The sequence below is a fragment of the Stomoxys calcitrans genome, chromosome 4 (genome assembly GCF_963082655.1).
Source record: "Stomoxys calcitrans chromosome 4, idStoCalc2.1, whole genome shotgun sequence".
Classification (NCBI taxonomy): Eukaryota; Metazoa; Arthropoda; class Insecta; order Diptera; family Muscidae; genus Stomoxys; species Stomoxys calcitrans.
This window is the reverse complement of record NC_081555.1, coordinates 21,011,554-21,032,236: the sequence shown is the minus strand read 5'-3', so window position 1 is coordinate 21,032,236 and position 20,683 is coordinate 21,011,554. Positions and strand designations below refer to the sequence as shown.

At 34.0% G+C, this 20,683-nt stretch overlaps 1 protein-coding gene across 4 annotated transcripts in view; it reads left to right on the top strand.

Moving 5' to 3' along the window:
• LOC106085189 (uncharacterized) overlaps positions 1–20,683 on the top strand; it is a 60,862-nt gene that overhangs the window by 85 nt on the left and 40,094 nt on the right. The window contains exons 1-2 of one of the 4 annotated variants that reach the window (XM_013249325.2): positions 123–237; positions 13,069–13,619. In XM_013249325.2, the coding sequence (XP_013104779.1) occupies positions 13,333–13,619 (287 nt within the window). In that variant the 5' untranslated portion in view covers positions 123–237; positions 13,069–13,332. Of the gene's footprint in view, positions 1–122; positions 238–12,655; positions 12,986–13,068; positions 13,620–20,683 lie in introns of those variants that run through there. The other 3 variants (XM_013249316.2, XM_013249306.2, XM_013249298.2) reach the window with 3 other exon arrangements.

Below are 20,683 nucleotides of genomic sequence, written 5' to 3'. Positions count from 1 at the left end.
GCTTTAGTTTTCATATTAAATAGATAAATAATAATAATTATTTTAATTAATTGATGAGTTTTTCAATTACTATAAAGGAAATGCTAAACACAACAAAGTGATTTAAGAATACCAAAAAACTGAACGCTTCTCCAACATATGTCTCACAATAAATGGCACAAGCATTTTGATCAAACAGCCGGGAATATAAAAAAAGATAAAATGAAAAGCTAAACAAGATAAAATGTGAAATAAAAAGTAATTTAAAAAATATGTCGATGGATTTCAAGTGAATATAAGAGTTTTTGTTTATAGTTTGAGTTAACAAATGATTAGATCATTTGCTTGTTGCCTGGGTGTTTGTGATTTTTTTTATAAGTGAAATTACGGTGGTGCACAACGCAGCAGGCAATAGAAAACAATGGCATCAGTACCCAATAACAAAAGGCAATAGCAACAAACAAACTAATAATTCATAATAACAAAAAATGTATTAAGAATTGCATGACATAACCACCACCGGTCTGTCTGTTTGTCTTGGGTTATTTTATTTTGTGGTTAATGGTCTTTTTATTTCATTGGGTGATTGGATATGACACCTTGTAAGAAAACACTTAGCCTTTTTTTTTTGTACGGAGCCAGACGAAGTTGGAGGGTGGGGATGAGATTAAATGTCTGGCGCTGATAACTGCTGACTGGCAAAAGCAACAACAACAGCAAGTACAGTTTTATAGGCCTGAAAAATAAATAATAATAATAATCATGTGATGATTTTTGTTAATTATTACAACATTCACTACCAAACAGAATAGGGGGAATGTAATTTGTTATAGTTTTTCTGTTTACAATAGCTGCAAAAGCTACCGCAATTCTGACCTATTTTTTTTTTTTACTTTTGCGTTTTTCTTGCTAAAGCAAAAATCTGCTATGTTGTAATTTGTTGTAATAACTTTTTGGTGTCTCTTTTTGGCGTTCGTCGTATAAGTAAAATATACACACATTCATACTAGGTGGTACGTGGTTGAGATGTATTGCATTGTTGTTTGGTTCATACTAGCATAAGTTGTTGTTGTTTTTGACACGTTTGTGATTGCATAGGTGTAGTAATTAAGTAAGTACATACACACACATATATTGCTCATCTATCCACCCACATTGGTGGACTCATTACTCTCACTTTTTTTTACCGTATTATTTGACATTGTGAACTGTCAGTTGGGCCATTGGTGAGAGAAGAGAGCCTTAGGAGTCTTGTTATTTCTCCCCAAAATGACATCTTATTTTTGGCTGCCCTTTTGTGAGGCGCTTTTGGCATATGTTTTTTAAGCCTTTGGGTGGGTTTTATTTTGATTTTTTGCTGCACCACCCATATGACTTCAACTGCTGGTCAATGGATACGTTAATGGTAATTAAGTTATAAATGTAATTATCAAAATAAGTAAGGGACTGAAAAACGAATATATTACCAGTCTTAAGGGAGTTTTTGCATAGGGGCAATACCAATAAGCATGCATGGACTTGGGTCAGCAAAGACATTCAATTTGGGGCGAAAGTGCTTATAAAGCGTCCCTACGACACCAGCAAAAAGTATCTATATATATTAGATTCGTAATCATTTGTTATGCTGGGTTGTGAGTTTTCAACCGGTGACTTGTTTCTAACACTTTATTTACTCAAGTTAAATGACTCAAAAGCAATTGGAGTGATTTATAAACAAAACTAATATTTTAAAAAATTCCCATATGCTTCGAAAATCATTTTCCCATATAATTTGAAAACAAATACAACTTGATGGACGATTCATGTGCATGTGGCATGAGTTCATCTGTGATGTGATAATTCTATGAATGGCGAAATGAATAATATCAGCATTTTAATTGTTATCGGGTAAATCAAAAGGCTTAGAATTACGTTTCATATGGGCATGAAATGACACGTGATAGCACAACACTCAGCGTTTGTTAAAGATCACGAAAAAACTACTCCCTGCTGTAACAAAAAAAAAAATATTTACACCATTAGGATGACAAATTTGAAAACCGGTTTGAATTTGTTGTTAAAATAGGCTAACTTTTTGTTACATTCAAACCAAGAGAAATTTGTTCTGTCAAGTTAACAACACAACAGTAGAGTCAATTGTTCAATAATCTTGATATATTGATATGGGTGCTTTGGCATGATTAATTATGCAAACTCAGAGTAGTAAGTAAAGAGTAAAATTTAGCATACTTTGCAGTCGAAATGTTTAAATTTTAATAAAGCTAAAAGTTTTTTTTTTTCTTGAATTTCTAACACCAAGTTTTGGAATGTTTTACGAAGCCTGAATTTTACTCATCGAAGTTGTTGTTGTAGTAACCCTGATTTGACACTAAGAAGACAGTCAAACACTAAGAAGACAGTCAGACAGGAGACAAAGATCCTACCAGTACGAAGACATAATGACATGTTGTCTAACCAATACGTTTTGGGCTGTTATCGCAGAGACCATTCAAATCATCATTTTGTGGGTAGGTATCACCCGCCCAAAAGCCTTAAGGTAGATCGCTACAAGAGAGAACCTCTGGATCAAGCGGCATATCAATCGGGTCTAGACAACATTCATGCAGACACGTTAACAGATGCGGTGATTACCTATCGGTTGAATGTAGTCCTTGGAGAACGACCGCCTCCAGTTGCGCAATGGCAAACAAGAGTAGTTCTGGTTTAATTACGTTCCGGCAGATGCAGCCGGCTCAATTAATACAGAACAAGGATTGATGCAGACGTGCAAGATGTATGTCTCGATTGTGACTAGGGACCACACCACTCCACTCAGACCCAGATCCCTCTGGACGCTCCCCATCTTAGTCGCAGAGTTCCTGGACCTGGACACTTAACAGAATCAAGCAGACGAAAGATAGAATACAACAAAGCGCTCTGTTTTTTGCGTTTCTGCTTTATTCCCATGCCCGCGTCTTGAGATAATTGTATCCGCTCTAAGTTTCAGTCTTTCTTGTTTGAGAAAACCGCCGGGGGTGTTTTTCGAACTACAATTTTTCTAGAGTCAAAAATGTAAAAGTAAAAAGATCACTTGATTGGTTCTGCCCTGTCTGATTCGGAGAAGTTTTTCTTCAAATATATTAATATATAATATGACTAAATGACAGTTGATGTCATCCTACAAAGTCTTACAAGTTTTCAGACAAATCCAACACAGACATGGATTATATAAATATCTTTTAATTTGGGCTTGTTTTCACTTTGGTATAGAAATCCTTACTTATTATACCCTCCACCATAGGATGGGGGTGTACTAATTTCGTCATTCTGTTTGTAACTCCAAAAAATATTAGTCTAAGACCCCATAAAGTATCTTTATTCTTAAACGTCATGACATTTTAAGTCGAACTAGCCATGTCTATCTGTCTGCCCGTCCGTCTGTCTGTCAAAAGCACGCTATCTTCCGAAGGAGCAAAGCTAGCCGCTTGAAATTTTGCACAAATACTTCTAATTAGTGTAGGTCGGTTGGGTTTGTAAAAGGACCATATCGGTTCATATTTTGATATAGCTGCCGTATAAACTGATCTTGGATCTTGCCTTATGGAGCCACTAGAGTGTGCAATTCTTATCTGATTTGGCTAAAGTTTTGCGTGAGGTATTTTCTTACGATTTCCGACAACTGTTCTGAGTACGATTGAAATCGGTTCATAAACTGATATAGCTGCCATATACTGATCATGGATCTTGACTTCTTGAGCCTCTATAGTGTGCAAATCTCATCCGATTTGGCTGAAATTTTGTATGAAGTGTTATGTTATAACTTCCAACAACTGCGCTATGTATGGGTCAAATCGGACTATAAGCAGATATAGCTAACATATAAACCGATCTTGGATCATGAATTTCTTGAGCCACTATAGTGTGTAATTCTCCTCCGAGTTGGCTGAAATTTTGTACAACGGGCAAACTAAAATGATGCATGTCAAGTTCTTCGATCGAAAGCCAAGCTTTTGTACAAACTAATTTTCCATTATGGAGAGTGGAAAAAGTTACAGAGAAATTGTAGAAAATTGCGCTCGCAAGCCAGTCCGCATAGTTTTTAGTCTATGATATTCTCCGTTAACACAGATTGGTCCATATATTTTACAAAGGATTTCCTCTCAATACAAACACTATATCCTCTGCTGTCAAAAGGTTCCATGCATAACGCAAACAATACAAATTTTGAAAGCAAAACGAAGCATGCAGCATTGTATTATACTCACAAACACATTCAAACGATTAAGCTATACCAATCAATATGTATTTCGTTATATAACAACTCTCTTTGACGTTATTGGTCTAGCCACTAGTCTGTTTAAACTCAAATTTCCGCTTTATCTATATAAGGTTAGGTTAGCTTGAATAAAGGGTTCAGATATTAATCCACCCATGCCACTATGGACATACACCTAAGCCAGTAATCGGCTTGTTGTGCGCTCTAAAAACACAAAAATAACCTCGAAAAAGAAAATTTTGTTTCCATTTCCCCTGTCTATATAATATAACTTTCTTTCTTTGAGAGACCAGTTGGAATGCAAGAAGAGAATACAAGTTTGCCATTTATCACTATCTCTTTAAACTATATTATTGTATTTTATTTCTTTTAATATGGTAGAATTTTACAGTTGGTAATAGACTTTACTTTTTTACGTTGCATGGCAAAAGTCCACAGGCAACTATTGAAAACATTATAAACTTTTATGCGAAGAAATGCAAAGTCATAAGTAGCCCATAAATTAACTTTCTATTAAGGAGATTATGCAAACACCACATCTAATCTCTTTGACATTTATTATACCCTACACCACTACTGTGGTGCAGGCTTTTATAACTTAGTGTATTTGTTTGTAACACACAGAAGGAAGAAACCTAGACCCATTGATAAGTTTGCCGATCGACTAAGAATCACTTTCTGATTCGATTTAGATATATCCGTCCATGTTGATTTGTGAACAAAGTACAGGTCCCAATTTGCATGCAATCATCTTCAAATTTGGCACCGGCATTTTTAAATAGCCAAGAGACGAAGCCTATTGAAATTGGAATAATGCGGTTTAGATTTGGATATAGCTCCCATATATATATTCGTCCAATTTGCACTAATATTGCAATAATTTGGTCATTTGTTTACCGATTCTCTTGAATCGAAGCAGGAAAGATTTTCTAATGACTCTTGATATTACTGATGAATTTCATATAAATCGGTTCAGATTTGGATATAGCTCCCATATATATATCGCCCGATTTTCACTTTTAGAGCCACTGCAAGCGCTTTTATTGACCAATCTTGCCAAAATTTTGCACAACGTTTTCTTCGATAACTGCTACAACATCTAAGAAGTTTGACCGAAATCGGTACAGATTTAGATATAGATTTCATAGATATGTTTGTCCAACTTCAATAATGGGGTCATTTGTCAACCGATAGTCACGAAAATTGGCATACGATATATAAATCTCTTATGACAATGCACCTTTTTTGTTAAATTTTACAAAAATCGGCTAAGATTTTTATTTAGCTTACGTATACATATAAACCACACATATAGCCGTAGTTATTACAAGTTTCAAGACATTTGCTTTAAATTTGATACGATGTTTTTTTTGTAAACCATCTGAAAACCTCCATCGAAGTCCTCTAAATACAGTTCAGAATAAGATATAGGTCCCAATTTTCACTTATAAGGCTGGTGTAGGGTATTATAATGTCGGCTCCGCCCGAAACATACGTATGTTAGAATTAGAAATGTGTTTTAATTTCGTTCATCACTAATTGTTGAAGTTCAGTGATGTCTACTCTCATATCTTATTTTGTCCTCAAAAAAAAAAAAAATAAATAAATAACGGCGCTATTTACAAGCAAAATACTATTTGGCAACCCCATCGTATGCAAAGAGGATTGAAATGACAGAGATATTTTTGTGCTCTCGAAATTAGAAAGCAAATGTCAAGCATATACAGCGGTCAAAAAAAGTATTCATCATTAGCAAAATTGATAATAAATTCACTTATTTTGGGTAATTGAAGAAAATTTAAAGTAAACAAATAATGCAGTTTTATGCAATAGTTTATTTTTCGTAATATGTTTTAAAATAAATTCAAAAAATAAATTTAATTAGCGCAAAAAATGCAATTTTATATAATAACACCAAAAACAGAACAAAAAAAGTATTCATCATTGATGTGCTATCATCAAAGTCAAATTCAAATATTATTTGGGAATCCCCCTTTTCTGTTTTATTTAGTAAAGGAGGCTTTGCCCTTGACAGCAAATATTTAATTTCATTGAAAATATAGTTTTTGTCAAAATGGGTCGTAAGCAAAACGAGGTTTCTGATGAGGTAAAAGTTTTGATAATAAAACACCACAGGAATGGTTTAACTCAAAAAACTATCAGTGAAATATTAAATAGACCACGATCTACTATACAATCCATCATCAGAAAGTGGACAGAAACGAAAACTGTTGACAATAAACCAAGATCTGGTCGACCAAAAGCACTTTCAGTTGGAGATGTGCGTTGGCTAGTGCGGCAAGTTCAGAAAACTCCGAAGACAAATGCGACCATTCTTCGTAAAAACACTATGGAATATTTAGGGAAGGAAGTTACTACACAAACAATTCGAAATACACTCAAAAGGCATAGTTACAGAGGAAGAACTGCACGTAAGAAGCCCTTTATAAATAAAATAAACCGAGTGAAAAGGCTAAACTTCGCAAAAATGTATGTAAAACAGCCCGAATCATTTTGGAAAACAGTCATTTTTGCAGACGAGAGCAAGTTTAATCTTTTTGGGTGCGATGGAAAGGTCATAGTGTACAGAAAACCAATACAGAGCTTGAAGAACGAAACACAGTTGCTACTGTAAAACATGGTGGAGGTGGTTTAATGGTTTGGGGGTGTATGGCGGCTTCAGGAGCGGGAAATCTTGAAATTATTACTGGAGTAATGGATCATAAGTATTACATTGACATTTTAAAGAGGAATTTAAAAGATAGTGCTGTAAAACTTGGGCTTGGTAATAACTTTCAATATTATCAAGATAATGACCCCAAACATTCTGCTTTAAATACCAAGATGTGGATGCTGTATAACTGCCCCAAAGTCATTAAAACTCCTCCTCAAAGTCCCGACTTGAACCCAATTGAACATCTTTGGGAACATCTCGAACGCAAATTGAGAACGCGCAATTTTTCGAGCAAGAGTCAAATGCAACAGGTGATAATGGAGGAATGGACTAATATAGACCAAAATATAACCGCTAAATTAGTCCAATCGATGTCAAACCGTTTAAAAGAAGTTATAAGACGCGGTGGTCGAATAACAAAGTATTAATTTTTTTAAATTATGTTATTTATTTTTTTGTTTTTTTGCAATGATGAATACTTTTTTTGTTTAATTTTTTGTGTTCAGCTGTAAAATGGCCCTTTTTGTTCCAATAAATACTATTTTTTTCTTTAAAAACAATGAAATTGTGTACATATATATCACACAAGCACTACTGCATCATTAGTTTAATATGTTTTTATTCCAATTGTCTTTTGTAGACTTATTAAAAAAAAAAACATTGAATGATGAATACTTTTTTTGACCGCTGTAGGTGCCGGTAATAATTTTATTTTTCTTCAAAGGAAGCAGCATTGCCGAGAAAATTAAAAAATCAAATTTACAACAAAAAGAAAGGAAAGAAAGATACACATATTGGAAGCTAGGACTGCCGAAACCCCATATACGTGCATTACGCCATAGTTTCCTTTATGAGAAAGGATATGTATTTTTACTACATGCAATTTAGAGCAGAAATCTGCTTGCGGCATGTTCTTAGAAAATTGTCGATTATCTATATTCACAAGCGCCACCAACCAGTATATGTGCAAAGTTCAAATTCTTTATCTATATATAATTTATCTATGAGACTATGAACGAAAATGTGACTAACACCCACTTTTTTATCATGAACAAAGCAAAAAATTGACGTTTCAACTTTTCGTCAAAAATTTACAAAATCTTCTAAATAAAACACAACTATTTGCTACAAGTTTTCGCAAACTATTGCGATCAATATATGATTATTTCTTTGTATTTTCATAAAGGGGAGGAAATAAGGCAAGTTCTCAATACAAAATTGGCTCATTTTTATATCAAACCACCCCGCTATCTTAAGGCCATTATGGCAATTTTTTTTTATTAAATTTCAAAAGTTTCCGCATTGCCGTTAATTTTCCCCTTTTTTGTATATGAATTAAAGCTCAAAATGGTCTATATATCCTAGCCACCTTGTATCTCTGTGCAGTTTTTTCGCTTTGCACCTTTCTTTTCGATTATTCAACTTCAAAAACGATTATTCGACTTTTTAATTATAGAAAGTCGACTTCAACTTCTCAACTTTTTTACACAAAAATTCAACTAATCGACTGGTCGAAAGTCGACTTTGGGATTCCTATGTTGCTTACGAAATAAGGTGGCGTTAAGGTGGTGAACTCGAGCGTCATGGCAACACAGAATGACGCTCGAGTCTAATCATAAAAGTTAAAAATTCTTTAACTTTAGCTCATCGCTTTTCGGCTGCAGCCAAGACATTTATGTCGCAACTGAAAAATAGCTGTGTATAGTACAAGATGGCGACAAACATTGATTTATAATTTTGGCCGAATTTTAACCATTTTTGTCTAATAAAGTACATATGTGCTGTAATTGATCGTTTTTATTTGCAATTAATTTTATTTCATGTTGCACGGAGCTATTAAAGCATACATTCTCATTCGGGGTTGCAAGAAAAAATTCATCAATGCCTATTATGTCACCCTGTTACGCAAAAAAATTTCATTTGAACTGCGTACCAACGAAATTATAAGTAACGGCACCAGTAACGAAAATTTTGTTTAGGATTTGTCAATGCATTTTTTAAGGTAACGAAAATTTCGGCAGAGGTGCATACTGCGCTTTAAGAGTTTGTTAATTTATGTTATTTAGTTATGCATTTCACACCGAGGCATTAATTAATTTATTGCACATGAATTACATTGTAAATAAAAAACTTTAAAACAAAAAAAAAAAAAAAAAACCTACTAAAATCCATTTTTTCAGTTGTGCCTTACTTTCCATTTCCCATCATTAAGTTGATCTTATCAATGATTTTTATTCTATTTAAAAACTTTTACTGATGGCCCCATTTAAAAAAATTTGACCCATACCCACATGCACACCCCACTCAATAAGTGTGACAGAGGGAGTGTGTGAGAGAGCAGAATACAATTTTATGCGACAAAGGCATTAGAAAAAGTATTATTGGTGGTTAAAGATTTCATTTAGCATATTAAAAATAATGTTATTTACCAAACCGGGTTGCAGGTACATAGGTTTGTACTTATACAATATGTCCCATATAGAAATATTGCTCTGCTCTCTATACATACATACATATATGTAAGTATGTACATAGGTATGGTGTTAAATTAAATTAGACAAACAAATGATAATATTTTATTAGAAATCATTTAACACTTTGCTTTTATATGTACATTTGACGTTTTAGGTTTTTGTTTTTGTTTTGCTGCCGGCTGGAGATAAGGAACTTTTAGCAAGCTAAGGGCAAATTTCTCAATAGCCGATAACCTATATAAAATTGAGAGAATGCAATTGTAGGTACTTAAAAACTTGATTTCAATGCGAAAGACCCTTATAAAGTCGTATTTTTTTATCATGCAAATGATAATTAGTTGCCATTTGTTGTGTGAAGTAGAACGATAACTATATTTCTCAGCTGTCTGCGAATTGTCTTTGAATGAATGTGCCGTGCACAAATGGCAATGATAGATGACGGAGAGGAAGAAAAATGTGAGCAAACCTCCTATAAAATAAAGATCGTTTTTAAAGAGATTCTCTAGCGCCTTTACATGTGGCTCTCAGTTTGTTTATTATTTTAAAAATTTGTTTTTTCTTGCTTTTAAATTCCTAAAAATAGAACAAATATTTTTGGAAGATTTAACATAAATTTTGTCATCTTGATAACTGCATGCTTATATTGTTTATGCAACACATGTAAGTGGGGGGAAATTTTAAAAATTAAGAATAAACGAGAAAGAATTATAAAACAAAATAAATAAAAGAAAAAAAAAACGAAAATAACCAAATAAATAAAAATATATATGAAAAAATGTAACATAAAGCAAGTAAGGACGGGCTTAAAGTCGGGCAAAGCCGACTTTTAGACACCCTATACCACATTGCAGTATGCAGGTTAAGTGGTCGAAAATACAATTGACTTAAGTTTGAAATGCATAATTTCGACAAAAAGAACGCCGCTGAATGCCTGGGTGAGAATCTTGGCGTAGACATCGGAAAAAAAGTCAGCGATGATTACCGCCTCCTTATGGTGTCAACATTTGTGAGGTACTATGCCCATTGACCAATGCCGAACGTGAAATGAATTGTTCATCGAACTCGCCTCTCAATCTATTGGTACGCGTGCTGTAAGGCATGTGGCACAGTCTTGTTGAAACCACATGTCATGCAAGTCAAGTTGCATTTTGGGCAAACAAAAAGTTGGATATCATCTCACGGTAGCGCTCACCATTTGAAGTTACGTTACGATTCGGATCATCTATGAAGAAGTACGGTCTAATGATGCTACCAGCCCATAAAACGCACCAAAATGTGACTTTTTCTGGATGCAGTGGTAGCTCTTGCAATGCTTCTGGCTGATCTTCATTCCAAAATTGACAATTCGGCTTATTTACGTACCCATTGAGCCAAAAATCTTCTAACCATAAAATGGAAGAAGCGCGTGATGAACTTTCTTAACAGAGCACGCATATTGATAATAAAATTCAATAATTGCAAGCGTTGCTCGTTTGTAACACGATTTATGGTTAAATTATAGAGCAAACTGAAGATGTTTGACAGTGAAAAGAGTTATTTCAAAGTATGGACCGTCAAGTCAAGAAGTCATAGAAAAATATCACCTCCAAAATTTTAGGCAAATCGAGTAATAATTGCTTTCTCTAGAGACTCAGGAAGTCCAACTGGCAGATCGGTTTTTATGACCCGACTAGTTAAACCGGACCCGCCTTTGATTTAAACCCCTTATTGGGAAAAGTCAGCAAATATGTCCGGTTTGGGATATGGACCCTAAAAATTATGGTGAGCAAATGCGTCCTATTTGGGGGTTGTTATGAGGGTGGTGTTTGAGCCCCATATTGCAATGATCAGCAATTACGTCCTATTTGAGTAGTGATATGGGAGTGGGGTGGCCCCATAGACACTTTTCCCGAATATTGACATCAGATTCGTGCTTTGCTCCCAAAGACCTTTCATTTGAGACCCATATTGCTATCGTCGTAAATTTGACCTCTTTGGGGGGTGTTTTTGGGGAGGGGCGGCCCGCCAAACACTTGATCCCACATTTAGATATCAGATTCGTATTTTCAATCCAAACCGACCCACACTAACATGTTTTCAGCAAAATTTCAAGTGCTTTCGACAGATAGAAAGACGGACAGACATGACTTAATTTATTCAGATCTTCGATCTACCTTCTTGTGTCTTCTACCTTCTATCAATATTACGATGCATAACAAACGGAGGCCACCGTAGCGCATAGGTTAGTGTGCCTATCTATGACGCTGAACACATGGCTTCAAATCCTGGTGAGAACATCAGAAAATAAATTGCAGCGGTGGATTTGTGAAGTACTATGCCATTTAAAAATTACTCCGAAAGAGGTGTTGCACTGCGGCACGCCATTCGGACTCAGATATAAAAGGGAGGTCCCTTTAGAGCTGGCAAAATATCGATGGCACTATCGATACTATCGATATTTAAGTTTTTGACTGAATATCGATTGATATTTTTCCGATAGTATCCATTATCGCAAAAGTTAAATTTTTTGCAAAACTAAACAAAAAATAAGCAATCCGACGCTGAATGTATCTTTTAAGGCACATTGCGGCTATAGAGGGCGCAATTTTCATCCGATTACGCTAACATATAGTAAAAATAGGTGATGGGATATAAAGGATAGTACCGACACTATCGATATTTATTATTAAAACTATCGAAAATATCGAATGTTCTTCAACTTGAATCGGACAGCACCCCTGTTCCGTAATGAAATGTTCATGGGCAAGTTTGCATTTTGCAAACGGATATCAAAAATTATTTAAATGTTGTTAGTGCCCACTACTATTTTCTAATTTTGTTAAGTGATTTTTGCAAAAAATTTAATTTACTTTTTATCATTTTCTCGACTTTTTTTAATGTTTTTCCCCACTTCCTTCAATTTTTATGACCCTTTTTTACACAGACATTCTCCTACATAAACTTTTTCATTAATCATTGGAAATTTAATGAGAATAGCAAAGATCACCAATGCACTTTATCTCATAACCTTTTACTTTCTCTCTCTCTCTCTCTCAATCTACCAGAAATATAAGAACTCATTTAAATTTGCCGGGTTGGTATTTTGTATTCGAATTATTTTCTATTGACAGCTAAGCATTTTGCTGCTTATCTATGCTAACTTTGATTTGGTCCGGTTTGTGGCGGAGTGGGGGCCGGTTTTTCAGTGCATGTGTACCCTACACCTGCATTGTCATGGTGTTAAATTATGGTTTGTTATTGTTGCTATTGTCAATTCTCTTGCCATTGTTTGTGGTTGCTGCTGCTCTGCAATTGTGACGAAAATACGTTTGCCGCTTGATTTTCGTATAATATTGAAGAAGAAGACAGCGACGCCTATCTCGTTTTTTGTTCAATGTGAAATGTCTACTAGTATGTGTGCGTGTGCGCTGATTAAAAACCAGCTGAGTGAGTGCGGACAAGTCTCGTGAATGTGCGCCTTAAAAACAAAAGGGTCGTTGTTAGTTGCATTTAACCGTTTGTTGTCATTAGAAAACGGAGATTGTGACTATACGATAAGCTGCCGCGAGTTTTGTAATAATATATAATACCGAGACAAATATTTAAAACGAATATCAGCAACTTGTATATAAAAAAAAGAAAAAAGTGTTTGTTTTACTAAAAATACAAGTGTTTACCTATGTACCTATATATGTTTTGTTTTCCAGAAATTCCCAAATGCATTTAAGCAACATGTGTTGAATCAAATACGCTCATTCAAAAACAACAACCTCAAATTCTATCTTCCTATTTTTATTTGTTCTTCGTAAAAGACTAACAAAAAATTCCAGAGATTCCTTAAATAGTCCATAACGCAACAAACAACGAACTAAGCTTCCATTTGTCGTCATTTTGTCTCCACAAAAGTCTGCCCACCTTCTTCCACCTTGTCAACAAATTGTTTTGTGGTGTGAGTTGTAGTGTGTGTCACAATGGTTGCTGCCGGCCTAAAACAACAATTACGCGGCAATCGTTGTTATGTCTCATTGGCCTGTTCCATAGGCTCTATTAGCCTGGCTGCTGGCAGCTTCTTGCAAATACCCAATACCACAGATCGCATATCCTTTCAGCGTGGCCTATTTCTATCTTCATTGGGTTTCATCTATTTCATTTCATTGACGGATTTCTGCAACAAATATTTGCTGGAGACAAGTCATGGCATTAAATTTCGCAAGAAATACCGGCTCATGATGTCAGATATCTTGGATATGACCAACAAGTAAGTATCACATAAAAATTAAATAAAAAAAAACAACTATTATCTCAATTATTCTTGCCTTCTGGGGTTGCAAATATACAAATGTCCAATTCTACCCCTTATAATGTGAAGCAAACTAAAATGCTAAATATAATAACAAACGTGACTTTTTATTTTTTTTTACAATTTGTAAACGAAATGAACGTTCATGTTTAAAATACAAACAACAACTTTGGAAATAGTTAAATGGCTATGTGATTTCACAGTGCTCACCGTTGGTTGTTAGGCAGAACATTTTATTCAATTTTGTATCAAAAATTATTTAACGATTAGAAAAAAAAATGCTGTAATGGAATTTTCCCTTTTTCTATTGTGAATTGAGTGCAACTCCATTGTTTGTGTTGAATTGCGTATGTTGTATCTATCTTTCGTGAAAAATAACGTATACGCCCCAATGACAAATGCTGCCAGTAAGCACAAAACCTTAAATCGCCTAAAACAAAAATCACTACTATACGAATTTTTTAAAGCAGTGGCCGAATTACCGCATACGTGAACAAGTAAAATCGTTCGAAATCTCTCTATTGTGAATTAAGTATTTCTTTATTGATCAGAATATTTTGAAATTTAAGAACGCGTATATTTAAATCAGGCATTATTTATAAAAACTTGGACATACAAATTTATGTACAATTGGTATAACACCGAGAGATGAAATTTCATTCGATATGACAGCGCATTCCATCATGCATGCGGTAATTCAGCCCCTGTTATGCTCTTGCAAATGCAAATTCGCCCATGAATATTCCTTTAAGGAACAGTGACAAACTTTTCACATATAAATGTGTGCTCTCCCATTTATGTTTAAGCTCAATAATAAGGAACCTCCTTTTTAGAACCTAGACGAAACGGTGTGCCGCAGTACGACACCCCGATCCGAACTACTGCATACTTGAACGAGTAAAATCGTTAAAAATATTGTGAATTATGTATCTCTTTAATGAACGGGAATTTTTTGAAATTTAAGAACTCGAATGTTTAAATCGAGTCTATTGATAAAAATGTGGACATGAAAATATTAAACCTTTATAAATTTTAAAAATAAACCTATTTTTACCAGCGTTGGTGAAGCGAAAAGTGATTGCAATAATTAAGTCATTATATCCCGACTCAACGGTAAATGGTTAAAAACTTATTATATCATTCACAATAGATGAGTTGGCCACACACTTAATTGTGGAAAACATACCACGGCAATATTGGGGTTACAAACAAAATCACAATATTATAATACCCCGTGCCACAGTACTCTCTATGAAGACATGAAATGAAAAAAGTGTTCATTTCTTTTTCATATGATAACATAATGACAAAATGTCTTTTTGTTTTTGTGTTTTCCAAAAACAGGAATCAGATATGCCGGTATAAAATTTTTTTAATTTTTGGCAGCACTTAGCATTGAGGATGCCAATTTGTCCTCTTTTTACATTCATTCTTTGTTTACGTTTTCTTCTATTTGATGACATTTTCAATCGGCAGATTTGACATCCTGAATGATGTTCGTGGGGCCTATACACTTTATGATTTCGCAAATGACCTAACCTTCTATTAGTGAATCCTGCAGATATGCTATGAAATCATAAAAAAACGTTTCATTTTGTGTTTCATAGAAATAGAATTAAGACCCTGGTGCTATCTATTAAAAGCTAACCTTTGACAAAATATTCATTAAAATATTCATTTGATGGAAATATCGGTTTGCATGCAACCACTCATGATATCTATCTGATATCTTATCATACTATTAATGGAATATATTCTAAAATTATAAACATATACACATACACAAACACGCGGAGGAAATTGTAATGTGTAGTTAGGGGAGTAGATCCAAGATACGGGTATTGTAATATTGCCATTACGCCTTATCAGAATAATAAATGAGCAAACAAATATGAAGCGCAGACAAAAAGGTCATATACAATATTTATAGTATATGAATAAAAAAATTAATGAAGTAAGAATCAATCAAATCATGAAATTAATGTAACGAAAACAAAACGTGAATAGGTCACATGAAGATAAAGATTGTTAATACAATAGAAACAAATAAAAAATACTTAAACAATGAAACCTTAATAAAGATTCAACAAGTTGATAACTTTAATTTAACTCGAAAAAAAATCAAATGTTGTGTCGGCTGATTGCCGTCCGCAACCTTTTACTAGTGATACCTCAAATAAAACACAAAATCAATATCAGGATACTTCAATAGAAGGTAGAACCATTTGCCGAAAGCAAAAAGTGAAAATGCCCCATGAACGTTATGATATGATACTGTTTATAAATATATTAATCTCTAAGAAAGTCCGGTTCGATGACCATAGATAACAGCTGTACATTGCCAAAAAAACAATCAATTTTAGTTTTTTATTCTTTTTATTTTGCGAATAATAGATGTGTTTTATTTTAGTACTACATAGTGCAGTGCAATGAAATTTGTATGAAAATAACAACGAAGTTCTGTATAAATTACCAGTGCAGAGTCTCAATTCTCTTTCTATGAAGACATGAAATGAAAACAGGTAAAAGCGTGTTAAGTTCGGCCGGGCCGAATCCTATATACCCTCCAATTCTCAAGTTCTATGAATTTCTTTTTCAAATATGTATGAGCTATATAATGTATTAATCGATATGGATCGTACTTGTCATGTCGTACAAGTCATAGAAAAGTATCACCTCGAAAATTTCAGGCAAACTGAATTATAATTGCGCCCTCAAGAGGCTTTTAAAGTCAAATCAGGAGATTGGTTTATATGGCAGCTATATCAGTATATAGACTGATTTAGACCATACTAACCATAGTTGTTGAAAGTCATAGTAAAACGATATGTGCAAAATTTCATGCATCTGGCTTTACTCCTTCGAAATTTAACGTGCTTTCGACAGACAGACGGACGGATTTTATTTATAAATTTTATAATTATTTTCATTTTCTTTTTCTCGATTTTTTTGACTGGTTGCCAAATGGCTTTACCACTTCATGGAAAACAAACAAACTTGTACTGCAAACCTTTTTGCGTTTTCTTTTTGCCCTTCATGGCTTGTCTGCCCATTATTAAAATAAAACACAGCAAATGTTTTTGCCGATTTTCTTTTTATAGCCTAGTAAGAGTCACAATCCCAACAGCTGTTTATAAAAAATGCCAGAAAACTTCACAAATTCCGCTAGTAATAATAAATGAATAACCACGGGTGAAAATTGTTCGGTTATTCTTCGAATCGAAGCGAAAAATTCTATGGCGTCGACCCACTATTGTGAGTCAATTAGTACTCTTCTTTTGATTTTCTTCTGATTTGAATTATTCCAAGAACAATCAGTGTCAAATTCTGCCTATTGTGAATGTTAACAAATGTCAGTAAAATTTTTTTCTTTGACAAATTGCAACATATTACATAACAAAGCATTATTTTTTGTTTTTAGTTCACAACTTTATAAAATAAGGCTTTAAATATTCAAATTTTATATATTTTATTAATTCAATTTGAATTTGCACAAACGAACATTACAAACAAGTTAGAGAAACCCAAACAATAATAAGTTTGCCAAGCCTAATGATAAAAATTAAAAAAAAGAAAACACTATACGTCGGCTGATCGCTTGGCCTTACCTTGTTGAGTAAATCCTTGCTGCGTTCCCATCCGGGTCTTCTGTGATCTGGGTGAACTTGCGAACGTACTTCTGGTATCTCTCCTGAGGTTTGTTGAGGAAACATGATGGTTCCGATGGGGGGTGCCACAGGCTCCGGCTTACGTAGGTCCATGCTTGCGTAGAGAATTGCTCGAGTATCTCCACTCCTCATGTCTTTGTCTTTTATTCGTGTATAACCTCTAGTACGAGGTCTCACAATTTCTTTTTTCTCCCCTTTCTCTTTCTAGAGTACCACAATGGCCCAAATTGGCATCAAAGTGAACTCACCTTTGGTGGGCGACCCATTCAACCTAACCTATCCTAGGACATAGAAATTTATATGCCAATGGTATGACACCCATTAAATACGAGATGAAATTTCATTCCATAGCTCCCATATATACCGATCTCCCGATTTTACTTCTTGAGCTGCTATAGAGCGCAATTATTATCCGATTTGGCTGAAATTTTACACAATGACTTCTACAAGGTCTCCAACATCCTAACCAAGGGCAAAGAACCTGACAAATGCGATCCATGGTGGAGGGTATATAGCATTCGGCCCGGCCGAAATTAGAACGCTTTTACTTGGAATCTTCTTTTTATTTTGCGAACAATGTGTTTACCTCTATTTTTGTATAGCCTAGTAAAGGTCACATTCACAACAGCTGTCTAGGAACTATTCACAATAAAGCATTTCGTGATAAGCTAAATTAAAATTAAGTTAAATTTTGGCCGGAAAATTCGTTTGCTCCGTATAAATCAATTCGTTTGCTCGAAAATCGTATTCTAATTACTACCAATATTAACGCTATGTGCGTTAGGGCGTGCTGTATTCTATTAGAACATAACTAAAAGAAAAATGATGAAAAAAGGTTACAGTTCACTTATAGCATTATATAAGTGAACTTTTTTCCAGCATACTAAATTATTTAGAAACCACAGTGGTTTGCCAATCACTTAACACTTCATTTAAGTTTTTTTATTTTGCGAAATTCATGTTTTGCCATCACAACAGCTGTCTAGAAAAAATTCACAATAGAACATTTCATGGGACTTGACCGCTGGTTTATAAGTATGGCTCATTTTGCTGTTTCACTTAATATCGATTAAACAGTAGTTCAAAATCAAATGCGTTGTAATACAAAGAAAGTGAACGTACTTGCCAAATGCGATTCGTGTTATTGGGGATATGTTACATTTATCCCGGCAGAATTTTAATCGATTTTTTCTTTGTTCCAAATATAATTTTGAAATTCAAAATATCATTATAATTATGTTGGCTGTTTGAAAATAATGAAAATCAAACATGTTTAATAACTTTCCCTATTATATAGGACCACATTTTTATTTTTTTTTTATTTCCATTGGCCAGCAAGTGTACTTTGAAATTTAATTATTTCTTAAGAAAAACAAAATGAACAGAAATATTGTATTTATTGTTCATGATTATTTGAACTGCTTAATTGAAAAGTTAAATTATCAAGTTTTTCACAAAAAACAGTATGGATGGCAAGGCAAAATAAAAGCATACATATGTAGGCACAGAAAGCATCAACAAAAAATTTTATGTTGTTTTATATGAAGCTCAAAAATTTCTATAGAAAGTTTTCTCAACATTTACACCGGCATTCACAAAACGTAATGTAGCTTTGAAATAGGTTTATTCAACAGATTTCCTTTATATAAATGTGAAAAGTTTTGTGAGTACGGCCTTTTTAAAGAAAATGTTATCTTATATAGAGAATTTTTGTATGTAATTGCATTTTATTATTTAAAAAGTTCTAGTATTTTTTTTTTCGTAGCGTTCTGGCGGTTTTAAGCAATTTCCTTAGTTATAGCAGGTCATTGCACGCTATGATCAACCATGTTTTATTGATATTTATCTTTTCATTCAACTTGTTATGGTCTATTAAAACATTATAGTCATTTTTTATCTAACAACCGTTGAATGTGACAAATATTAAAAAATGTTATGGCTATTTTGCTCGATGTTCTCTAACACTATTTCTAAATTAATTATCTGGTCATTAGATGACACTAACAATGTTTACAACAAAATATTTTCGAAAATTTATGACTCTAACCACCAGAGCAAACGAAACGTAAAATACGATTTTAAATGACATTAGAAAAAGTCGTCATGTCAATGTGATAAATTTATTTAGACAGCAGCACTGCGCTTAATCGATTGTTTACCCATTAAATAAACATTTAATTTTGAGATTATTTTAGTCATCTAAATAGACTGTGTAAACAATTGAGGTGGGTAACCTAAGGTAAATACTTAGAATAGCTCAAACAGCCTTAGTAATTTACTCATTTTCGTTTTTTATTTTAAATAAATGCTTTGCATTTTCTTTTGTTGTAGTTACCTTAGAAACTGAAACCAGATTTGCATTTCAAAGCAAAATCCAAAAACAAAACGAAAGCTTTGAATATGCATGCTTTCTAAAGGGGCTAAGGTCACCAATGCCATTAAGAAATTGACTCTTACGAGTACAAATGGGGAAAAAGTTCTTTGACGTAGTAGTCGACCATAAAAGGTCATAGCATATTTTGTTTTAGTAATAACAAGTAAGAGTGTGCTAAGTTCGGCCGGGCCGAATCTCATATACCCTCCACTATGGATAGCATTTGTCCAGTTCTTGAGTATGAATATGAATAATGAATAAGAACTATTATGCTATTGGAGCTATATCAAGTTATAGTCCGATTCGGACCATAAATGAAGTGAATGCTGAACATTGTAGAAGTCAATGTAATATGTCAGTCCATTCGGATAAGAATTGCGCCTTGTAGGGGTTCAAGCAACATCGGGAAATCGGTTTATATGGGAGCTGTATCAAGCTATAGATCGATTCAGACCATATTAGACTCGTATGTTGAAGGTCATGGGAGAAGCCGTCAGTCATATCAGATGAATATTGCGCCCTCTAGAGGCTCAAGAAGTCAAGATCCAAGATTGGTTTATATGGCAGCTACATCAAAAAATGACCGCTTTCGCCCATTTACAATCCCCACACTAATAAAAAGTATTTGTGCAAAATTTCAAGCGCCTAGCTTTACTCCTTCGAATGTTAGCGTGCTTTCAACAGACAGACAGATGGACGGACGGACATGGCTAGATCGACTTAAAATGTCATGACGATCAAGAATATACATACAGCGGTCAAAAAAAGTATTCAACATTCAATGTTTTTTTTTTTAATAAGTCTACAAAAGACAATTGGAATAAAAACATATTAAACTAATGATGCAGTAGTGCTTGTGTGATATATATGTACACAATTTCATTGTTTTTAAAGAAAAAAATAGTATTTATTGGAACAAAAAGGGCCATTTTACAGCTGAACACAAAAAATTAAACAAAAAAAGTATTCATCATTGCAAA